At 34.1% G+C, this 24,700-nt stretch overlaps 1 protein-coding gene across 1 annotated transcript in view; it reads right to left on the bottom strand.

Moving 5' to 3' along the window:
* The window catches only part of USP7 (ubiquitin specific peptidase 7), a 96,696-nt gene that overhangs the window by 16,541 nt on the left and 55,455 nt on the right, over positions 1-24,700 (bottom strand). The window contains 21 exon segments of the mRNA XM_043986420.1: positions 7-108; positions 1,259-1,393; positions 2,657-2,704; positions 2,706-2,788; positions 3,406-3,415; positions 3,417-3,482; positions 3,484-3,552; positions 4,681-4,740; positions 4,742-4,838; positions 6,663-6,772; positions 7,124-7,206; positions 7,395-7,396; positions 7,691-7,734; positions 7,736-7,780; positions 7,894-7,974; positions 9,301-9,355; positions 12,222-12,352; positions 13,065-13,173; positions 17,225-17,313; positions 18,086-18,224; positions 21,772-21,970. Of these exon segments, the coding sequence (XP_043842355.1) occupies positions 7-108; positions 1,259-1,393; positions 2,657-2,704; positions 2,706-2,788; positions 3,406-3,415; positions 3,417-3,482; positions 3,484-3,552; positions 4,681-4,740; positions 4,742-4,838; positions 6,663-6,772; positions 7,124-7,206; positions 7,395-7,396; positions 7,691-7,734; positions 7,736-7,780; positions 7,894-7,974; positions 9,301-9,355; positions 12,222-12,352; positions 13,065-13,173; positions 17,225-17,313; positions 18,086-18,224; positions 21,772-21,970 (1,757 nt within the window).

The following is a 24,700-nucleotide window of genomic DNA, read 5'->3' as shown; positions in this document are numbered from 1 at the left end:
ACTTACTGTTTTATTGCCGTCTGCTTCATTATCTAACATTGCTGGTCGTTTTGTTCCATTACTCCTTGCCTGCATGGGCCATAATCGAATCTGATCCTGGGGGAATCCCTAAACAAATATATATAAATGTCAATAAAATAAGTAGCATAATACATAGAATATTGGACTTGGGACTCAAAAGTCTGGGTTCAAAAACTAATTGATCCTTACTCGCTGTGAGACTCTGGGCAAGTCACTTAAAATTTTTAATCTTAGGGTTTTTTAATCATAGGGTTGCTGTGAGTCTCGTGTGGCACACATAAAAGAATTTTGCAGACTTTAAAGAAACCATGTGATGTAGCATGGTGTAATGGATGAAGCTCACCTTAATGTTCAGAAGACCTGAGTTCAAAAGCTATCTATATAGTGTTGTGAAACACATGATGCTTGATGACAATGCTAATCTGCATGGGTTAAAGAATTTTCAACCTTCCCAAGAAAAGCAGCACTATATCACTATCAGCTAGTGAAATATCTCAATAACCTTACAGGAAAGAGCAAACTAAAATACTAATATACTAATAATACTAAAATACTAATCCATCCCTTGCCATTCCTTCCCTTTGTGTACTGTGTCCTCCATTAGAATCTAAGTTCTTGAGGTAGTGGTTTATAGGTATCTTCCTCTTTAATTAACTAGTCTCCCAGGGAGGGAGCAGGGAGAGACATAGGGAAAATGTAGGTAAAAAAAGAAAGTGAGCTCCTCCAAGGCAGGGAATTGCTTTCCTTTGGGGTATTTGTATTTCTGACACTGAACAATGCTTGAAATATAGTAAACAATTTATTCATTCATTTATTCATTCATTCTCTGCAATTCTACCTCTCACGAATTTCTTAGCAATGTTATAAGAAAAATATTTCCAGCACTTAAATGATATGGGTGAAAAGGAACTAACAAACGTTTTAACAGTTTAGCTCATGACCTTCATAAACAGAAACTCATCCCTATAAGATACAAACCAATTTTCTCATTAAAAGTTAAGAAGTGAGACAGCTAGGTGGTGTAGTGAGTGGAGCACCAGCCCTGGATTCAGGAGTACCTGAGTTCAAATCCGGCCTCTTACTAGCTGTGTGACCCTGGGCAAATCACTTAACCCTAATTGCCCCGCAAAACAAAACACAAATAAAAAACAGTTAAGAATCTTCCCTTCAAATGAATCCATGGAACTAAGAAGCCAAAATCAGATGTTACAAGAATCATTTAACAAAACAAACTTACCATTGTTTGAGAAAGATTCTGTACAAACTCAGCTAATGAGGAGTTTTTTAATACTTTGAAAACTGTATATTTTACTTTTTCTTCATCATACATATCATTGCCTTGGTGCCCACAAAACTGGTCCTCGGTCACTATCTGGAAATATGCATTGATATGTGAAACTGATTAAAAATAGGAAACTTATCAACTAACCTTAATGAATAAAACACTGAGCTGCTTACAGCTAGTTCAAGTAGAAAATTATAGGAAAAGACTAAACACAAGTAATATGTCTATTTAATAAAAATTAGTTACCATGACAATTAGATTATAATTTACTTATTTAGCCACAAAAATTGTAAATTCTACCTCAGAGAACACCAATTCCTTTAAGTAATAAAGAAAACTGACATTTTCCCCTCTACCAGTTAGAATATAATATAATTTTCACATCTCCATAACACATTCGTTCATATGTACATTATAATATATTATGAAAATCAAATGAGAAGTTATATAAATCACTAAATCAATGCTGCCTATTTTCTCTATAGTGGAAATCTAGCTTAAAAATTTGATTTGTTCTCTCCAGTAGAATGCAAACTTCTTAAGTGCAATGCCTCCTTCCTTTTTCAATGTCTCTACCAGTTTCTTCTGATCTTTTCTCCTTTCCTAACCTGTTGTAAATGCAAAATAGCAAATAGTCCAGTGTACATGAAAACACACAAGTACAAAAATAAAATGATTGGTAGACCCAAGAGTTGACTTTTTGTGGGAAAAAAAACTGGGCTCGCACTATCCTGGACACTTCAACACAGGAATCTATGGGTTTGGAGGATAAGAGCACAAATGTGGTGGGAATGATGTGAGACAACAGCATCTGGAAACACTGGCCAATAGAACCACTTGAGGGTGGGAGGAGGAGGGGGGGGAGAGAAGTAGACAATGGAAAAAAAGAAAAGCCAAAGATAACTCTTCATCCATTAAGACATCTGAGCACAGGGGACGGGAGAAAAAAGACTTAGGAGAGACAAAAATGGAGAGGGAGTCACTGTAAACTTCCAGATGGATGTTTGTATAAGGGGCACACATACTTTGGATGGGTTAATCATTAATTAACCATATATGGTCTTTTGAATATTAATCACCCATATATGGTCTTTTTCTTGACAAGTTTTTCATTAGTGACTGTTGTATTTCTATAGTTCCTAATGTAATGCTAGGCAGACATTCAAAAGTACTATTAAAAGAAAAATGGATTCAAATAGTTTGTAGCTGTGCTGTTTTTTCTCTTTTGTCACTTATTACTCCAAAAGTGTGAACATTCACAGAATTCATGCTTTTATACCCATGCCTTTATACCTGTCTCATCTAATAGTCAAATAAGGACTTTGTGCCCTCCTTGGTTTGGAAGCTGACCTGCACTTGCATATAGAGATGGGCTTCCTGCCGCTCCTTCCTCTTTTGAAGCCTCTATTCTTTTTTCTTCTTGTAATCGTTCTACCAATTGTTGAGGAATATCATGATCAGTGACAGCTTGCAAAACTTCACCTGCAGAAATAACTGGGATTTAGTTTAAAATTTTAGTGATTCAATTATAATCCTCTGAAGTGAATCTGCTAATGTGATTAATCACTTTAATTTTATTTATGTAGTCTGCACTGTTGACTGAAAAATTACTCTTTGTGCCGTGGACTCACACCAAAATATGAGATGAAGATTTTTAGCCACATGCCTGATTTGACTAAACCTTCCCCTTGAACTCAAGATAGCTTTGTAACTTTATAATCTGACAAGATAATTGGGCTTTTCCTGTTCTCCTTTAAGAGTGCTCTGATTATTACAAAACCATAAAATAATCTTTTAAAAAGGTATTTTTAAAACTAGAAAAAATTGTCTCTCCCCCTCCCCCACAGAGAACAATTTGTTGATTTATAAATCACTTAATTGCTAATAGGACAAAGGAAATCTATACAACTTCTTACTACAATCTGTGTTGATTGCTTTTACTAAATCCCTCCCTCTAGACTTTTCTTTTTTATTCTTTGTTGAAAGGAATGATGAGTAGGAGAAGAAAGGATATATTCTTAAATTAGATGATGGGAAAATTAATTTTAAATGATCAAGGAAGAGATGTATGCAATAAAAAGAACAAATTATATACTTACTCAGTTTTGATTTCCCTGATATAAACTAACATATAAGCATTAGTACAATGCCGAACTGATAAGTCATCATCATGACCATCCGTAATTATGTTCAATTGCTTCTTCCTTTGTACACCTTGACACAACATCGTCATCAAATTTACACCACTGTAAACAAAACGGACATAGCTTAAACACAAAATACACCAACCACACGAAACATTTTAAAATGTTAAAACGTAGCTTCAGTGAGTGAAGGGACTGTTGCATTCTTTGTATTTGCAACCCAGAGTAGACAGTATACTCAGCTAGTAAGGCTGCTAGGTAGAGCAGTGAAAATATAGTTCTAGGCCTGAAGTAAGGATCTGGCCTCTATCACTTACTTATTAGCTCTGGGACTCTGGCTAATCACTTAGTCTATTTGCCTCAGTTTCCCCCAAATGTGAACTCAGAACTTAGCATAGTGCCTGACACAGTAGTCCTTCTTAATAAACCCCCTTTTCTTCCTATCTTTGATAATGTGATATAATATAGAATCACTGGTTCCATATGAAGTTTAAATATATACCAACAAAAAACCTTATATTTCATGATTTCTCTGCAATAATTCTATTATACTGATTATCACAACTTCTATATACATGGAAACCACAACTAACATCCTAGAATCATAAATTAACTCAAGGAGCAGAGGGGATCCTAGGTCCTTCTAAGCCTCTTTTCTTCTAGAAATTTTACTGCACAAGTGTCCCCAACATGATGTAATGAAAATAGCAGTACACCAAGGGTTTGAAGAGTTCTAATCCTACTATACCATGTGACATGGTACTTAAATTTAATTTTCTGAAGCCTCAGCTACTTTATCTGACAAATAAGAGGAATCCAATTTACCCTGCCTACTCTAAGCAGAGTGAAAACCAAAAGAGATAATGTATATTAAAAGTGTCTTAAAATTAGACATATTAAATGAGCAAATGTTAAATATTGTCATCATAACAAAATTCCCCACACAGAGATGCTTCTCTAATGATATTTAGAATATGCTCTCTCTACAAATAATACCCTGAGATAAGACAGCCAAAGGATCCTTACAAGATCAAAATACTTGCTAAATGTTCTAAATCAGCTGGCTATAAAAAAATTTAAGACCTGTCTTAAATTTGATAAAGTAATGTGGTACAACAGTTTGATTTAACACAAGAATGAAAAATGTTGGGGTAAATTAAAAATGTTTATTTTTAAAAGGGATGGCTATATTTGGGGTTTTGCTGCATTTTAATGTCTTCTGCAACTTACTTTGCCATCCCCTCTAGGGTATAGATAAACCACATAATGTCCACCATGATTATCTCCACTAATGTACTAGTACTGCATGAAGAATATAATTTGCAGGATCCTTGGGATCAGTTTTTTGTAAAAATTCATCAAGTGGTAACTGTTCAGGAAACTCAAACCTATTATGAGAGAAAAAGAAACAGCTTCAACAGGTGCATAAAGTATTTCGAAAGTTGTGCTTATCACTATTAAAAAAATACTTACATAGTCATGTCAATGGAAGGAAGTCATGATATGGAAACACAAGACTGATAACATAAAAATAATTGGTATTGTCTGTTGGATGGTTATTTTTCTGGTTGCTGTACAAAGAGCTGTTGTTGATTGTCTAGAAACTGAAAAATTTTCATGCAAATAAAGAAACTATATATACAGTTTTTCCATCTTGTCCTTCCCTGCTCCATAATCCGTGCAAGGAATGGATTGCAATACCTCTCAGGTCATGTGGCCAAAAACCAGCCTAAAGCAATGCTAAGACCTTTCTGAAACCCAATTGGGTTTGTATCTCTCTTGGAGAAAGGATGCATGATTAATGCAATGATCAATGTGTGACATGGCTGAGGGAATGACCTTATGCTGAATGAACAAGGGAAGTGCCAGAGACGATAGCTGTACTGTAACTGAACATTATTCCCCATTTTTAGAATGCCCTTCAAGGACTAATTCAAGGTGGGCTTCAGAGTATGAAAAACTTTCCTGAACCCTTCCTTCTTGCCCCAAGCCCAAAGATTCTGTTTTAAAAATGTCTATAGACGGGGGGCAGCTAGATGGTGCAGTGGATAGAGCACTGGCCCTGGAGTTAGGAGTATCTGAGTTCAACTCCGGCCTCGGACACTTAAACACTTACTAGCTGTGTGACCCTGGGCAAGTCACTTAACCCCCAATTACCCTCACTAAAAAAAAAAAGAAAAAAAATGTCACAGATGACTTTGCTCTCATCATAGCTGCTAGGTCATGCAGGTGGACACAATCCCTGTGGATATGGGGAAGGAGTCAGACTACAATCTAGCCAAGGAAAAGGAAAGGTATATTAAAAAAAAAAAAGACCATCCTTGAAAATTATATTAAATGACCCACTAGCACTGAGATTTTCACAGAACTCCTTTTCATATTGACTGCAACACTATGGCTCTATGGATTGCAGTTTGAGAAATGCTGATAAGAGCCAGACAGAGGTGATGGAAAAATACAAATGAAAACACAGATTTTGAGAACCCTTCACAGAATTCCTTTACTACATTTGAGTCAGTCCTTTAAGGCACTATTTAAAATCTGATTCACCAAAATTCCATTTACTGACCACTTTTGAGGAAAACATCAAGTGATGCACCTGTATAACTTTTAATTAAATCACATCATTGTCACTGTTTATCTATTAAACATAAAAGGAACAGTAAAGATAACCAACTCTAAAAATCCTGTTAGAAAGTGATCAACAACCAAGCAATTTAGAACAATGAACTTTTTGTTTAATATATTACTAGTCAAAAATTTTTTTTAATAATTCTCACACTAAACCTGCCTATATCAGGTTACATAAGTTGTAGAAGCCAGAAATTCTACACTGTTATTTTTAAGGAATATTAACTATAACAGTCTGCTATAAGAAAACTGAATCTTATATGGCTGAGAATCTCTAATATTGAGGTATGACAAATTTGGTAAAAGTTTTAATGGGCCTGAAGGCAGTTCAAAATTACACAAGAAAGCACTGAAAACATCTCCCTGTGTTTTGAATATTGGGGAAGTGAAGCATATTTTCCACTCATCTTGCACTTCAGGTGTTATTGCAATATTTACATCGAAATAGAAACTAGTTAGAGATATAGGCTAAGTAACATGTAAATCAAAGTGTTTCTTAAACCTCTAAAGAATGGTAACAATTATACAAAAAAATTTTATTTTATAAAAAATTTACAGCTAAAAAATTATTTGTATGTTACCTATCATTTATCTTGATATTTTGGTCCGTCTGTGGGTCATACATAAATCTCATGAGTTGTAGATGTAACACTGGTGGCAACGTGAGGAATTTCACACCTTTTTCAGCTTCCTGTATAAAAGAGAAAAAAGAAGAAGCATCAGCATTTAAATTACACATTTGCTTTTTATTTCCATAGCTGTCTTGTCTAGTCTCATTTTTCAAAATATGTAATAACCAATTATTTACAAGACAAGTGCAAAGCCACAAAATTAGGCATGTCCTTATATTCCGTTCCACATAAAGATCTGGATCTGGGATGGGTTTGAGGATGCCAAAAAGTGACAATATACAAATTTAATTAAAGGAAATCCACCAACATTATATATTGGCTGGCCATTAATTTAAAAATTAAGATACATGGCAGAAATATGCCACTATCAATGAGCTAAGAGAGACATTATTACAAAACTCCCAAGGTACCTGCAAGCCATGTTCTCCAGCATCGTATTTGTTGTCACCATCCAGTTGTTCTACTGCCACGTAATCTATGAAGGACTCAAATACTAAGAAAAGATATAAAACATTTTTACCAAAATGTGGTTATTTGTAATATAAATTGTAGTATATAAATCAATTTAAAGAATTCAAGGATCAAAGAATTCAACAATAGTAAAAACACATTAGCAAACTTTTTCTTTACTTGGCACCCTCTTCCTAAAATTGCAATTCATTGTGCCATTATGATCAACACTGGTGCAGGGGATAGAAAACCAGCCCTGGATTCAGAAGGACCTGAGTTCAAATTTGACCTCAGCCACTTAACAATTACTAGCTGTGTGACCCTAGGCAAGTCACTTAACCCCAATTGCCTCCCCTCCCCCCCAATCAAACATTGGAGAAAAGGAGATAAACAGAAAAGTGAATCCAATGTTTTATATAGGCAATCAAAATGAGCTGAATGGAAACACAACACATTTTAAGAAACATAAAATTTCACTGAAGCCCTAATCCAACAAGGTGTTATATTATGTATGAGGAACTTACTATTTTTTTTTCCCCTTTATACTTAGCTGGATATCATAATAATCTTCTCCTCCGATCAGATCGATAGTCCACATCTTTGCACTGTATATAGGACTGCAACAAAACCAAAACAAAACAAAATCTACTGGCTTAATATGTATCTTTACAAGTAATTAGCATCCATTTAAATATTTCTTTCAAAATAGTTTTAGTGGGTATTTACATACCACCATCTTGCCTCTAAATAACTTAGGTATGGTGCCTTCTACACACGTTCCTTTCATTTTATTTTCCACATTATCAAGCAACTGAAACAAAAATTTTAAAGTTTTTAATTTTAACAATTATATAGCTCACATATTATAATCATATAAAATTATATAGATCATAGATTTAAGAGCTGAAGGGACCTGAGAAAGCAAGTTGTCAAAATTCCCTCAATTTACAGATGAGAAAACTGTGGCTTAGGCTAAAAATAACAAATCATGAGTAGCAGGAACCTGGTGTTTGAACTCAGACTTTCTGAGCCGAAATCCAGTGTTCTTATTCGTTAATTTTCTATCACAAAACAAGCTAAACAACCTACACAAAGTTAATGACCTCTTGAGAGGTGGAATAGTTGGGGGAGCAATCCTCAGAACAAGAAAGTAGACTTCATTCAATGTCTAATGAAGTTTCTCAGCTTTGAAATAGGGAGAAACAGAACTTGGTTTTGGCTATTATAGGGGGCTAATATAGTTAGGCTACAGGAATGATGGTCTCTGGAAAGAGAATAGAATCAATGTTAGTACCAAAAATGGGCAAAACAATCTTCCAAATGAGGGTCACAGAAAATTGAGTTAAATGCCCTATAAAAATTGTGCTAATGCAAAAAAAAAAAAAAAACACAAAACCAATCATGGTTATGCTTTATTTTTGGGGAGAAAATCTAGGCTTTAAAATAAATTGATCTCTCTTAAGCTTTTAAATTTTATTGTGTTTTTTTTTTCCTTAATGTCCACCTGATTTCTTGTGGAAATATTCCAACCTGGTGTTGAAGGAGTAGTTCCACATGTAGGTTAATTTAGGAAGAGAGAAGCCAGGTGTTTCAGTATACTAGTGTTGTGGTCCAAAGTGATTCCTATCAAACACACATATAATTCAATCTGTTCACTATATTAAATGTACATTCTTAGTAGAACACTAAATTTGCATTAATTTTATTTTAAACCTATTTCCCCCTTTAAGTAAGTATCCAGGTTCCTGACCTCATTAAGATTTCCCTTTACTGGCTACTCTTCTATCTTAGCAAGAAAATGGTTTGTCTCTAGTTTTAAGCAAGTAAATATAAAATAGATATTCCTTTGTAGAGTGGGAGGAGCACGGCATTACTCCCAGAAGAAACCTTGGAGAATTGCTGAAATTTGCTGCTGGGAAGGGACTTAGACTTCATGTTCTAGACTAACACCCTCATTTACAGAGGGTAACAAATTTCCACGTATGTTTACCCAACTTGACTCAATGTCATTCCTTACTGAACGAGGAGATTGCATATATACCTTGGCTTGACTTCTTCTTAAGCAATCAAATTTACTTTACTCTGTCTTTACAAACCTATTTACATAATTAGGGTAAAAATACTGCTAGAAACTTACCACTCGACATAGTTCTTGGACATCATGTTGCATGAAGCTGTCTAAAGTTTCCCATCTTTTAAAAGATAAAAATAAAATCTATTTTACGGAAATGTAGATTAAGAGCTGGAAAGGCACTCTAGTCCAACCCCCATTATTTAACAACGAAGAAATGGGCCAATGGGGACAAAGTGGCTTGCTCAAGCATGTGCAGGTGAGGAAGCAGAAGCAGGGCTTTAAGCCTCAAGATCTTAATTTAAACTAAGTAGAATTCAAGAATAAATTTGGCTAAGTTAAATAACTTGATTTATGTACAGCTGACTGAAATATTATGTGCAGAAAAGATGACCAAGTACACTTCTACAAAGTTAGAATATTTAATGTTTAAAGTGAAAATGTTTTAAATGCAGAATTTTTCCACAGATAAAATCAAAATATCCAAATCTATTTTGAAAATATCATAATTGAGATCCTGGAGCCTATACATCGTGGAAATGCTTTCTATGTACATAGTCTATCCAAAGTCAAATATTACCACTATGATCTTGATGCCTGAAAAAAAAAATCCTCAAGTAAAATGATAAAATTCAATTATTTATTTAAGAGCCATGAAGAAACAAAGACTAAAACTTCCTATGACATTGGGAAAGAAGTCCTTTTAGAAAACAGGATAGTAATATGCAATAAGAGCTATAAAAACTGTTCAGACCCTTTCCCCCAGTGATTAGGTTCTAAGGATCATACTATGCATAAAAAAATATTTTTAGAGCAAATAAAAATTGGGGGGGGGGGGAGAGAAGAGGGGGAGGGAGACAATCTATGGCATACACCATAACAGTAGGAAGGGAGGTATAGAGAATTCCCAATACAGAAATCCAATCTACCTTGAACAACTCACCTGAAACTTGCCCTGAGGTTTTAGAGGTTAATCATGTAAAAATGAGCAGAATCTGAACCCAAATGTTCCTGACTCTAAGGCTAACCACCTTCTATCCACTATTCCATTACTCTATTTCTTAGTGAAGTCTGAGAAATTTTATTTATTTATGATTCTAGTTCTTCACTGTTATAGTTCATTCAAGGAAGATGATGTATACATGAAATGACATAAAAAATACAAACATGAAAAAACCAGCAGTGAATCTAGAAAAAATAGGGAAGAGTTTAAAAATAATTATAGCAGTTACAATGCCTTGTTATAATACACTTAAATTTTTTTTGAAAAGGTAAATTTATTGATTTTTATTAAATTCATTGATTCATGTATTTTTCGTGAATTGAATTTTCTTCATCACCAAATTTAGAATAAAAACATCAAGTTTCAGGTGTCAATTTGTGAGATGGTGACAAGATTTGCCAAGTGAATTATAAAGGTGGAGAGTGAGGAATCAAGCGGAATGTTGATATTGTGAACCTGCGATAAAAATGGAAGGTTGGTAAATTAAAGCTAACATAGGCACTCAAGATTTTTTTGAGAAGCAGATTCTTTAGGCTAGACGTACAACAAATTTTATAGACTGTGCCAAGAAATAGAATGTGTTGCTAATTAACTGATGCATCAAAAAATATATATATTCAACACAAAGAATTTTAATCATAAAGGGAACTGAATACTTCTGCTATTTATAGTATCAGTTATTTCAATTTAAAAAAAACTAGTTTATTTCTTCTAAATTATTTTATTAACATACTTATGTGTACATTCTGTTCTGATTCCTTTTCACTCTGTACCAAACTTCATAAATTTTCAACAAATTCAACGAACATTTACGGAGCACTTACTATGTACAAGGCATTGTGCCTGATGGTGAGATTATGGGGGGAGCAGATGATTACAGTCCCTGCTTGGAGCTTATATTCTTATAAGAAGGATGCAAAAGTTGACATAAGTAATTTAAAATATATAAAAGTAAATTAGCAAGGGGTGTGTGTGTGAAAAATATTTATCTAATTAGTGGGACCTGACTGGTGCACTGAAGGATTCTATGAGTGAAGGAGAGGACATGCTGACATGGGGGACAATATATACTAAGGCACAGAACATTTTAGTCATTTGGGTTTTTAAAAGCAGCATATTTTATCAATTCTGACCATTGTGGTACGCTGCAATTGAGCTATTCATGATTTATAAGATGATATTATATAACGAAAATGTTTAGACATTGTCCCTTCCACCCTAGGTCAATAACAACCCTAGGGAAGGATCGACATCTCAAGGATCTGAGTACTTTTGTAACTCTGACTAGTCCCTATTATTTATTTTCCAAAAGACTGCACTAATTTGAAATTCTGCTACCAGTTTAACTGCTTCTCCACAGTCCTACTGGCACCGAATGTTATATGTTTTAATAGTAGCATCCCAATTATTTTTTCCCATTTCATTTAGTACTGGAAGGACATGGTTATTTGTAAATCTATTTCGACCACTTAATTCAATGAGGAATAGATTTGTACAGATCCTTTCTTGAATACAAATGCCAATTTTTATAAAAAATGTTCATTATATTTATGTCCCAATTTTTTGATTTCTAGATATGATGCTTTTCTGTTGTGGACACAAACTGAAGGATTTTTTTCTGATTTTTTTTTTCCCCATTGAGATCACTAAAGTTGACAGGAAGTTTGTATTAAATGGTGACAAGTTCCTCTTCAATTATGATTGTGATAGATTAACAGATATATCAGAACAGATTGAATGAAAAAAGGCTAATTCCTTTGATCTCTTCCTCCATGCTTTGAAAATAAACTTTGGAACAGCTGCTTGAACCCCAGGCAAGGACTTATATTTTATTCATTTTTATATCTTACTTTTGCATTATGAGGAAGAAAACCAGTGTGAATCAGGGTTTTAAATTGGAAATTGACAAATGCACCATCATATGCATACTTAAATCAATTTAGAGAAGTTTCCACATGTAAGAATTTGTTTCCCTTATACTTACCCAAATGATTTTGTTAGCTTTTTTGTTCCTACTGGTTTGTCACTGTGTTGTAATTCATAGAACACTCTTTGTAATGCTAAAGGAACACTTTTTGATGAGTCATCACCTTCTGTTGGCATCATATATACAGCCTAAAAAAGAAATGTTATAAGTTATAAAAATATATTATTTTTGCTCTCATTCCTGCTGTGAAAAATTTTCTGAAATATAAATATACATTTTTTCCATTTACCTGTAATTAAGGCTTCTCAAAAAAGTTATATGGGTAAAAGCTATTTTCACATCTTAAAATGTTTCATTTTCAGATCGTGGCAAATCACAAACTTGGTCTGCTCCTACTATTTATAAGCTAATTAGCAGGTTAACAACCATATGTAAAAAATGAGAACATTTGAATCCAGAACATGCTGAAATATATGCCAACTATAATAGCTAAGGCTGATTAGCAAAATGCATTTAGTCATGATAAACATTGCTGAAAAAAGGTCTACTTATGTGCTTATTTACTTGACAGTAAGATAGAAACATTTTTTCCTTTAGGCTAAATTTGAAAAATTAAATGTTCAAACACATTAATGAAACATAAATGCCTGATGAATTATAGAAATCTGAAAACACCCAGTTAGAGGAAGAGACATGGGTTGCTAAGCTAAATCGTATTCTTTGCTGTTAGGTTTTAATCACCTATGTGATTAACATGGACAATGAGTGAATAAAGGCAAATTTTATGTTAATAAAGAGTGTAAAAACAATAATCTATTAAAAAGGACTTTTCTGAGTATTATTCTAAGAGAAAAGGTATAAAACAAAAGGAAATGGAAGGAGAAATATGATACACTTTACCTTGCGTAGTTGATTTGTGAAAAATAAAGTTTGTAACAAACTGTTCATGTAACAAGTTGCTCCCTGGTTCTTTAAACCAACATATCCTGTATGCTTCTTGGAATCCCACCTAAAAACAGTTTTAAGGTTAATGGTAAATTGCACAAGGTGTGTGTGTGTGTGTGTGTGTGTGTGTGTGTGTGTGTAAAATAAAAACTAGGATGGAGAGGAGAGTGATTTACCCACATTAAAATGATAGAAGTCTGAGTAATTATTAGCCATGCAATTTAATATTGACTCATGTAACTGAGCACTGCATTAATGAAATCAAGGTTTACAGTGAGCTGGCTGGCTTTGGCATTTCATAAAAAAAAACCCTGTAATCCCATCCAGCTACCATGGAAATTGGTGGTATTGGTAAAATGGGTTTGAACAACTGACAGACTGACAGATATTTTAACTAAAGAAAAATACATGAGAATACATGCCTATAGCACAGTAAAATCCTACTGTAACAAATACAATTGCAAAGTGTAGCAGATAGAGATCTGACTTCATCTTCATGAAAACCTGGCTTAAGTCCCACCTCTGACACATAACAGTACGGGTCAAACCACCTAACCTAAACTTCCCCTAGAAAAACTGCTCTCTTACAGTTGCTTATCTGTATTGGTAGAGGCAAATGTACAATCTACAGATATCACATTCCTTAATATCAGTGAGATGAAATTAAAACAGACTGAGTGCTGAAAGTTGAATATTTTAAATGCAGAATAAAAGCTAATGGTTTCTTATCAGAAAGGAACAGAATTCCTGAACAGAGGACAGATATGGAAAGTCAACCAAAAGAATGACTGGTTTTAAACAAAATGCATCATTAATTTTTTTCCCCCTTTAATTGTCAACCAAAGAAGAGTGCAAAGAAATAGAGTACTAAGGATCCTCTTAATTCCCTTTTCCAGTAAGATGATGCAAACATGGCTGGGTATTAAAATGTTAATCACTCAGTACTGTTTGCATTGTTGTGAGGAGGAACTAAACAGGGAGTGTTACTGTAAAGAAAGGGTTCTTCATTGTACACAGTTATCATCAATTATGTGTTGATCAACTGTGATAGACTCAATTCTTCTCAGCAATACAAGATAGTTCCAAAGGACTCATTATGGAAAATGCTCTCCAAATCCAGGAAAAAAACAAAACTGTTGAATCTGGATGCAGATCGAACCATACCATACTATTTCTATTGTTTTTGATGCTGTTTTTCTTTTTTGAGGTTTTTCCTTTTTGCTCTGATTCTTCTTTCACAGCATGACTAATGCAAAAATATATTTAATGTGATTGTATGTATATAACCTATATCAGATTACTTGCTGTCTTGGGGAGGGGGGAGGGAGAAAAATGTGAAAATAGAAATCTTATAAAAACAAATGTTGAAAACTATCTCTACATGTAACTGGAAAATAATAAAATCCCTTTGGCAGTCCGGTGAAGCCAAGGAACTTCCTTCTCAAAATAATATTACAAAATACATAAGATTACAAAGGAAACCAATTATATTGAAAGTCATTAAAAAAAAAAAAGTTCAGAGAAAGCCGGTTAAAAAAATTCTGTTTTACAAAGTGCCCTTGGCTCTTGAATGCAGGCGGCCATACAGTAGGCATTTGTTTGCTGGCTTGAAGCTTTTCAAAGTACCTGTTGATAAGTGTTTGCCACAGAGTTTTCATTTGTTGGGGGGAATTAAAGCACGTATGGGTTTGAGGAAAGATTTAAACCCTGGTTGGTTGGTTTTTATTTTTTAATTTATTTTTTAATGGTATAAAAGCCAGTATTTGAATAAGCCTTCTGTGGTAATTACTTAGCCTGAAATATAGAAATATAAATAAGGAACTCAGAGGAAAGCTCTGCTCATTATACTGGTAAACTAATAATAACTTTCTAACTACTAGTGGTAGGTAATATGTTTAATTTGATCCATGATCTCATAAATATGGACAATCTTTATAATACGCATATATTCACATCTTCATATTGTGAAGTGCTACAAAAAGGAAGTATAACTTTGTGGAAATTATGCTAAGCTTGGATTCTACAGAGCCTTGAATTTAATCTCACCTTTAATATTTAATAGCTGTGTGATCAAGGGCAAGTATCACACCCATTTCTAGTTTTACTTTTCTCAACTAAACCTACTTGACAAGGCTAGGAGGATCTTGGTGATCAAATTAAAGTATCTATAAAGTACTTTGCAAACCTAAATGTGACATGACTAATGCAGAATTATGTTTAATGTAATATATATATATATATATATATATATATATATATATATATATATAACCCATATGCTGTCTTGGGGAGGGGGGAAATGAGGGGAAAAAATTTGAAACAAGAAATCTTATAAAAACAAATGTTGAAAACTATCTCTACATGTAACTGGAAAATAATAAAATATTCCCATATATTCATAGTAGATCTACCGAACTCATGGGAAGCCCTCTAACAGTCTCAGCATAGAAATTAGTCTATTTAACTGCTATTGTTAGATGGAAAAGCCAATGAAACATATTCTGAATACTTTCTGTACTACTTCCCTTGGTATTTTTTCACAATTTACTTAACACAAATCTTTCTATTATCTTTTGGGTCACAAGACACTTTTCATTCTTTTGAAATTTTGGTGTTCCATTATTGCAGGCAAGATGAGTCTGTATATCAGGAAGTAGCTTAGAAATGTGGAAAGACTTATGTAATTTCGCAAATGTAATCCAGTTCTATTTGGGGGACTATTTTATCGGCAAAAACTCATAGTGCAGCTGCAGTGTCTCCAAGACAAATGTATTAATGGACTACGCATCCAATTGCATGCTATAGTTTAAGTATGGATAAAGGTATTCATTATCTGTTTGAATTTTGCCTTGAGTGATTTTTTATCTTATTGAGAAAATATTCTGAGGCATGACACCCTCAGGACAATGTCATCCATAAAGAAAAAGTATTGGGAGAACCTCATCAGGAAAAGGGAATCTGTTCTATTTGGATGCTGAACAGGATACCTATCAGTCAAGCATATAGATCCATTTTAAATTTCAATTGATAGCAATAATTACGGTTATTGCTGTTCTATCTTTCAGGGAATTTTCTATGATCTTAACATGTAGAAAGGACTTATGCAATAAAGTAACTTTTAATTATTTGTGTAAAGACATATAGGAGGTTAACATTTTGATGGATGTGTTTAGTTTAATAATACTTATGGGTACAAACTGCAACCCATTCATGCTTTCTCATTCTGTGTAACTCTTATCCTAGATGGGAGTCTATATATTTACCTAAGAGGTGACTCCGATATCAGTAAATAAATGGTCATTTTCCTTTGATGCTACAATGTGGCATGGAGCTCTGAGGTGGACTTTCTGAAGTCTGTGCCTATACAGAAAGTATGGTAAACCCAATCCCAAAATAAAATGTCTTTTCAATAAGTCTGTCTATTAGCTAAATCTGGAGAGAAAACCCTCAATGCCAAATCAACGTCAGAGATACTAATTTTTCATTCACTACAATGCTAAAATGTTTTGCTGAAGAACCAAGAGAACATTGTACACATTATCAACAACAATGTGGGATGATCAACTGTAATACACTTAACTCTTCTCAGCAATACAATGATCTAAGACTTATGGTGGAAAATACTCTCCACATTCAGAAAAAGAACTATGGAGTCTGAATGCAGAGTGAAGCATACTATTTTCAACTTCTGTTGTTGTCGTTGATTCTTTCTTGTGTTTTTTTTTTCCTTTTGTTCTGATTCTTCTCTTACAATATGACTTGTGGAAATGTAAACACGATTTTAATGTACAACCTATATCAGATTGCTTGTTGGCTTCAGGAGTGGGGAGGGAAGTGAGGTTAGGAGAAAATTTGGAACTCAAAAAAATATCTTTACATGTAATTGAGGGAAAAAAGTTTTAAATATAAAATCAAATTAAATTAAAAAAAATGTTCTGCTGAGCCAAAGAAGGATTATGATCTAGGTCTAAGAATATCTACACACCAATGAAATCAACAGCCCCTACAACTAAGGTAGTAAATAGCATTAGAAATATAGTTCCTGCTTAATATGTGCTGATCGTTGTTGACTAAAGGAAACTTTCTTGAACACAAAACTAAAAAGATTAACTTACGCAACTCCATGGGGAGCATCTGCCTGTACATAGACTTCAAAAGTAACCTTGTCATCTTCTATAAATCCTTTTTCAGGATCAGTAACTTCCTGCAAAATTGAAAAAAGACTGTTCAATCTGCATAGGACCTAACAAGCTTCTATATACTCAATTCTATTTTGTTAAAATTGTATTTTTGGTAAGAGTAGGAATTAGGAAGTACATAAATTCTCTCCAAAAAGACAATAGTAATACTATTGAAATGTAAGTTTCTTGTTAGAATTGTTTCATGACTAATGTTACCTGACCAATAACTAGCAGTGTTTACAACATGGAATACACTAAAATTCTTCCTTTCCCCTCCACATCCAGTCACATATTTATGAAGCTTCAGCAATACTGTTTTTGGTTTTTATTTTTGTGACATTTCAATGTGCAGTGCACCAACAAGGCATAAAAGACCCACTAGACTTTTAAGGAATTACTCCAGGAATATATAGACATGACCAAAAGTTAATATGGTTCTCAAAAATATTTACTTTAAAAACAGTGACAATGATACAAAAGGTTCAAATATCAGTAGTTTTATAGAAAATGGAGGTGCCAATGACAAACAATTCATAATTTCAGCTGTTTATTTTCCTGTTGTACATAGAAGCTACTGATATAGTAACTATACATTCCCAGTTGAGCACAGCCTTATGTAAAAGTTCCCTTGGTAATCTGGAAAAACATGCAGTATCAGTAAGGAATTTTTACCCATGTACTTAGCATTTTGATACTAAAATCCAGAGTAATTTTAAGAACAGGAATGATACAGCAATTAGTGAAATAAGAAATAAAACACAACTGTAATACATACTAAGCACATTGTTAACTTACACTCCATGCCATGAAATTGGAAAATCCCCAATCATTTTCTTTATGAAAGAATAAGTGACTGATGCGGCGGCTGAATGATTTTTCATCGTCTTTGTAATTTATTATTTTCAGCACAGCTTGTGCATGACAAGACCATGACCTGTTTTTTAAAAAATATACGAATAAATGAAAGGCTCAGCTGATTAACCATATTGCCTTAAGACCTTACTTAATATATTTACCAATTAATCAATTTTTAAAACTCTTTAAGGGCAGCTAGATGGCGCAGTGGATAGAGCACTGGTCCTCGATTCAGGAGGCCCTGAGTTCGATTCTGGCCTCAGATACTTAACACTTACTAGCTGTGTGACCCTGGGCAAGTCACTTAACCCCAATCGCCTCACCAAGAAAACCAAAAACCAAAAACCAAAACAAAACAAAACAAAAACAAAAACTGGTTAAGTTTTATTCTTTTTGTTTTGTTTTTTTTGGTGAGGCGATTGGGGTTAAGTGACTTGCCCAGGGTCACACAGCCAGAAAGAACACTAGTGTCCAGGGCCACATTTGAACTCAGGTCCTCCTGACTCCAGGGCCAGTGCTCTATCCACTGCACCATCTGGCTGGCCCCTAAGTTTTATTCTTAAAATTTTCTTTAGTGAGGAGTTGGTTATACCAAAAACTCTTATAATTTAAATATTTTCAAAATATTAATATTTTAAGACAAAACCAAAACAGAAACCAAAAACACTCCACTATGTGCTATTCCTGTTATAGTTTTAAAAAATATTATACCTGTGATTTCATTGGTGTAGGGAGATCCTGGTGAGGAAGCTCTCTCAACCAATGCAGGTCAGCAACTGCTTTGCAACCTTACAAAGTTGCCTGGGACACTGAGAGGTTAAGGAACTTTCCTGAATTCACAAAACCAGAAAGTGGCAGAGGAGAAACTTGAGCCCGAGTCTTCCTGAGACTGACCCTTTTTCACAGCATCATACTACCTTCTCTAAAAATTATTCTTCAGAAAAAAAATTTACAAGCTCATTGTTTTACAACAGCATAAAAACTAGCAAGGCAATAAGGTAGGTAATAACGTTTTCAAATGACAACACCCAAAATAATAATATAATATATAAAGAAAATAATTAAGATACTGATTTTAGGTGTCTATGCAGCTAAACAACTGACAAGTCAGTTATCTAACTTTCCTTTCCAATTGTCCTTTGTTACCTAGTAATTATAAAAAGAAATAAGGTGGAGTAGAGGTAATGTAAAAGCAATAATTACTATGGCTGTTTCTAAGATATTAGGTATACATAAAACCACATAAAAATGGTAACATGTAGACTGCATCTTTCAAGTTTGCAAAGGATAGTCAATAATAGAAATATCAGATGCATGACCCTTTAAGGCATGCTCACCCAGGTAATATGACAGCATTCCAAAATGGAATTTTGTACTAATGTTTAGAAAAGTGTCATTTAATGTGATACCTCTGCTTGTCAATTTGAGAATGGAATTCTGAATTCAACTGAGACAATAGTAACTAAGGACCCAAAACTCCAACATTAAATTGTTATTAGTCAAGAGGAAGCTAGGCGGCACAGTGAATAAAGCATCAGCCCTGGATTCAGGAGGACCTGAGTTCAAATCCAGACTCAGACACTTGACACTTACTAGTTGTGTGACCCTGGGCAAGTCACTCAACCCTCATTGCCCTGCCCCCCCCAAATTGTTATTAGTCATGAACAAATGTGCTGGGAAATATGCCGTAATTTCCTGTGTCTGTCCCCCCCAGGACCCCCAAACTGACATGGGGTTGTATGGTTGAGCTAAAAGTTTTTGGCACTAAATTGCTTTGAACTCTGGCATGCCTGTTTTCTTGTTTTTTTAGTATTTTGTCTAAATTGAAGATAATAAACTAGTTTTCTGGTCTGGGAATCATCAAAATCTGGGGCTAAAAAGATCGCTTAGTCCAGTCTCCTCATTTTATAGATGAGAAGACTGAGCCTCGGAGAGACAAAGGGACTTGTACTACTAGTTACAAGAGGAGCAAGCAAAGAACAAAGCTAGGAGAGATAAACCTAAGTCCTCTGAAATCCAGACTGAGTGCTTTATACAACACACTGTGCTGCACCTTGATTCATAAACACATAAAAGATCAACAAACTAGGATGAAAGGCCAGTATTTATCTAGTGTAGATTATGAAGATTAAGAAAAGCTAGGATTTTTCAAAGCAAGCCTTTTCTCAATACATTTGGAAGATGATACTTATATTATTAATAATGGCACTGGCCACATAGATTTACTGAAGAAATGACATGTTGTATTATAACTTTCTTTTACTGTATTCTGCTGTGATTCCTCTCCTGACCAGAAAACATGTAACATTAATGTATGTTTTTCCCATAAACAAGGGATATTTTCTATACTCCTTAATTTAAGCATACCATTTATGATCATCAAAGTTACAGGACTTGTCCCATGTTTGAATAGAATTTCAATAGAATTTCCTCATTTATAAAATGAAGGGGGTTGGACTAAAAGATTTCTTAGGCCCCTTTTAGCTCTAAATCCTATGATCTACTGTAAAGAATCACAACTTTTAGATATACTATTCATATGTGAATGATAGATTTTTTTTTCCTGTTCTGAATATTTTTTTGGAAATTAAATGATTAACAATTTCAGCACAAAGGGGGATGGGGAAGATACCCTCAACCATCAAAGGTCACATAAAGACCCCGTAATAATGCTAGGAAAGGCCCAGATTTGGCAGTAAGAAGTGAGTTCTAGTCCTATGTCTATCATTAACTATTTGGAGGTCCTTAAGGGAAGTTGTTTAAGCTCTCTGGGTTTCAATTTTCTCACTCACAAATAAGGAAGCTTCATAAAGATGATTTCCAAAGTACCCTTCAACTCTTCTTCAGATCTAGGTTGCTTTAAAATGTAGATTTTTGGGAGCAGCTAGGTGGCACAGTGGATAGAGTACCAGCCCTGGAGTCAAGAGTACTTGAGTTCAAATCCGGCCTCAGACACTTAACACTTACTAGCTGTGTGACCCTGGGCAAGTCACTTAACCCCAAATGCCCACTAAAAAAAAAAAAAAAACAATTAAAATAAAAAAATGTAGATTTTTTAATCTACATTCATAAAAATGTAAAAAAGTCTATAAGAGAGAAATGAGCAATTGTCAAACCATGAAGTGGCTTCCCCTCAGAAGACAGAAATTAATGGAACAGCAAGGTGGAGCAGTGGATACAGCACCAGCCTTGGAGGTAGGAGGATCTAAGCTCAAATCCAGCCTCAGACACTTGAAACTTGCTAGTTGTGTGACACTGGGCAAGTCACTTAACCCCAATAGCCTTGTCAAAATTAAAAAAAAAAATTAACAAGATAGATATAAGTAACCTAATTAGAGAGCTACAAAGAATGACCCTTGACTTCCTGGGCTAGGAATAGTAGGTAGCAACTGTCCATGAGAGGTATTTTATAGTTTTACAAACTGAGGACTGAAAAATAACACAATACAGAGTTAGAACATCATAAGAATACAAAAGCATGGTCAATGGAACGAGTAGAAAATTACTTTCACATTATCCAAAGGTGAAAAAAGTCCTTGTATTAATTGTATCAAATCTGTTTAAATGATAATTTAATTAACATTACTTTTTGTGGGTTTATACTCTCATCATATTAAGTGTCTTACGTGGAGTCAGATTCAGCATTGCATTGGAGAAAGAATCCTACACTTTTTTGGTGTGGTCTGTCTGGATAAAATCGTGGCATCACCATGATCTTCCATGGAAGATTCCGTACAAAACATGGAGGACTAAGGACTGACTCACTCAGCCTGCTGAAACGTTCAACTGTAAACTGAAAGGTTGCTTCTGAACGCCAGCTGGTATCTGTAAGAAAAATGGTCAGGGAATCAGAGCATATATGAATACTAGAAGCCGAAAAAAAAATTCTTCAAATACTTCCAGACAACAATAAAAGAAATGCCAGAAATACAAAAACATCCTTTTTATTGGAAATTCATTGGCCAATCCATTAATTTTAACATGAAACAATAATTTTGAGCATCAATTGAGTCTCAACCACCATAACAGATTAGTGAATGCATACTCATGAAATTGGAAATCAGAAACAGTGAGTGTGGAAACTGGAGAGATGACAGAAAAATATCTGTATGTTTTCCAGTGAGTAAACAACTTCAAGGACAATGAATGGCTCTTTATTTAACTCAATCACCCATACTTCAGAATTTCTATTCAGTGCAGTGTTTAACTTACTGGCAGTCCAGACAAGCAAGGGTTGGAAGGAGAAAAAAAGGACAATCTTACAATTATAGTTGAATTGTGCTGTAAGAAACGATGAGCAGGAGTTCAGAGAAACCTGGAGGGTCTTGCATAGGCTGATGATGATATATCATCAATGATGATGATATATCATCAACATTGAGTGTTGATCTACTGTGATGGACTATATTCTTCTCACCAATGCAATGGTACAGAAGAGTTCCAGGGAACTCATGATAGAAGAGGATCTCCAAATCCAGGGGGGAAAAAAAAAGAACTGTGGAGTATAGATGCTGAATGAACCATACTATTTCTTTGGTTTTTGGTGCTGTTTTTCTATTTTGAGGTTTTTCATCATTGCTCTGATTTTTCTCTTATAACATGACTAATGCAGAAATAGGATTAATGTTATTATGTGTGTGTGTGTGTGTGTGTGTGTGTGTGTTTTTATAAACCTATATCAGATTACCTGCTGTTTAGGGGAGGGGGGAAGGAGGGGAGAGGGAGGGAGAAAAATCTGAAATTGGAAAGCTTGTATAAACAAAAGTTGAGAACTATCTTTACATGTAATGGGAAAATACTTTATTAATTAAAAAATTATAGCTGAAATATTTAAAAACAAAATCAAAGATTTTGAAAATGGGACCTATATGCAAAGGTCAAGAGAACTGGAAGAAAAGCAGAGATGGACACATCAACTGTTTTCTGGTTTATAAAGGGATACAGAATGAGTACTTGTTTTCTCCACCTAGTAAAGAAGAATTAATCTCCTCTGCTTAAATAAGTCTTTTTTTTTTAAACCAGCCACATGCTCCTAATAATGGAAGACCTTCAAACACCAACATACATCCAAGCAACTGTCATTATTGGCTCTACACGAAGCGAAGAAAAAATTGACTTTAGACTTAAAAGTACTAAGATTTTTGAGGTGTACAATTATTTTCAATTGAAAGGTTGCTGCTGCTTCTTTCCCACTTGGTTAAGGGTTAGTAAACCTGAAAATTCCTATCTAGGTTGTTAGATGACAGCACCTATAACATTTCCAGAATCACTCCGGGAAAAAACACCACAAAGGTCTTTTTGTCTACTTATGGATTAAAAAAAATTCATCTTTCATGTATGATGAAATTTAATAGTTTCCTGATTTTCTCTTGTGGCTAGGATAATTCATTTTTAAAAACCATCTTATTTAAACCAAGTTTTTCCCTTTGCATTAGAGTGTTAGAGAAGATGGTGAAAATGTAGGATTACTTGGGGCAATCTCTTTTAGTGCTTTCTTAAAGAACCCTGGCCTTGAGAGTTGAATTTTAAAAAATCTTTCTACCACTGTTACCTCAAACATATTCAAGTATCTTCTCTTTAAGAGCTAAACAGTTGATATTTTATACCTCTAGATAATATTCTGAAAACTGAACAAAGTGCCTTTGATATTAATTTCAACTTATTTGCATTTATTACTTGTATCAACTTTTTTATTTTTATTTAATTTTTATTTATTTTTTTTTTATTTAAGCAATAACCAAAAAAGTAACATATATACTTATGCCTCTGCATAGGGAAAATGTTTTCCCATTTAATTTTTTTCTCAGGGATATTCTAATGTGTGCACAAAGTAAAAGTCTACAACACTTTATCACCTATTGGCAAATCCAGCTGGTACTGAAATTGAAGCATGCTTACTCTATATAAACATTTGGATTAATAATAATTTAGATAAATATCTTAAAATCACTAATGAATATGAACAATGGATCTGTGTCTTTTTTGGCTTCAAATCAATGCTGGTGTCCTCAAAACAAATGACAGTAAAAAATGTGGTTTCTAAAAATCTTACTCAACCCACTTTAGAATTAGAAGGTATCACCTTCCTCAGGTACAGCAACCAAAATCTCTGAAACACAAAATATGTGGCCTATGGAACAACACAGACAGAGAAGCTCATTGATGGAAAATTACAATTTCAGTTCTTCATGTCTAACAACCTAGAGTCAGGCAATGATGAAATGTAGCAACTCATGAAATGTTTAGAATAATTGGTTAGAGTGGACTATAGGAAATCACTGGAAGCATAACTTATTTCCCTGTAATTTGCTATTTTTAAGGTTACAGAAGTTTTCAAAGTTTGCTAGCACTTGAGTCTAATCTTGCGAAAACATGTCCATCAGTTTTCATGAAAGGGTATTACTCTTTTCCACAGATAAAACAAACTTTTAAAGGCAAATCTAATTTTTTAATAACCTATTTCTTTCCCTTCAAAAGTTATACTCAATACAAGCGATTGAAGATGAAGGATGTTTCTTCTCAGAGTTTTTCCCTGGACAGATATGAACAATTTTT

This window comes from Dromiciops gliroides, chromosome 1 (genome assembly GCF_019393635.1).
Source record: "Dromiciops gliroides isolate mDroGli1 chromosome 1, mDroGli1.pri, whole genome shotgun sequence".
NCBI classification, from domain to species: Eukaryota; Metazoa; Chordata; class Mammalia; order Microbiotheria; family Microbiotheriidae; genus Dromiciops; species Dromiciops gliroides.
This window is presented reverse-complemented; position numbering and strand designations above follow the sequence as displayed.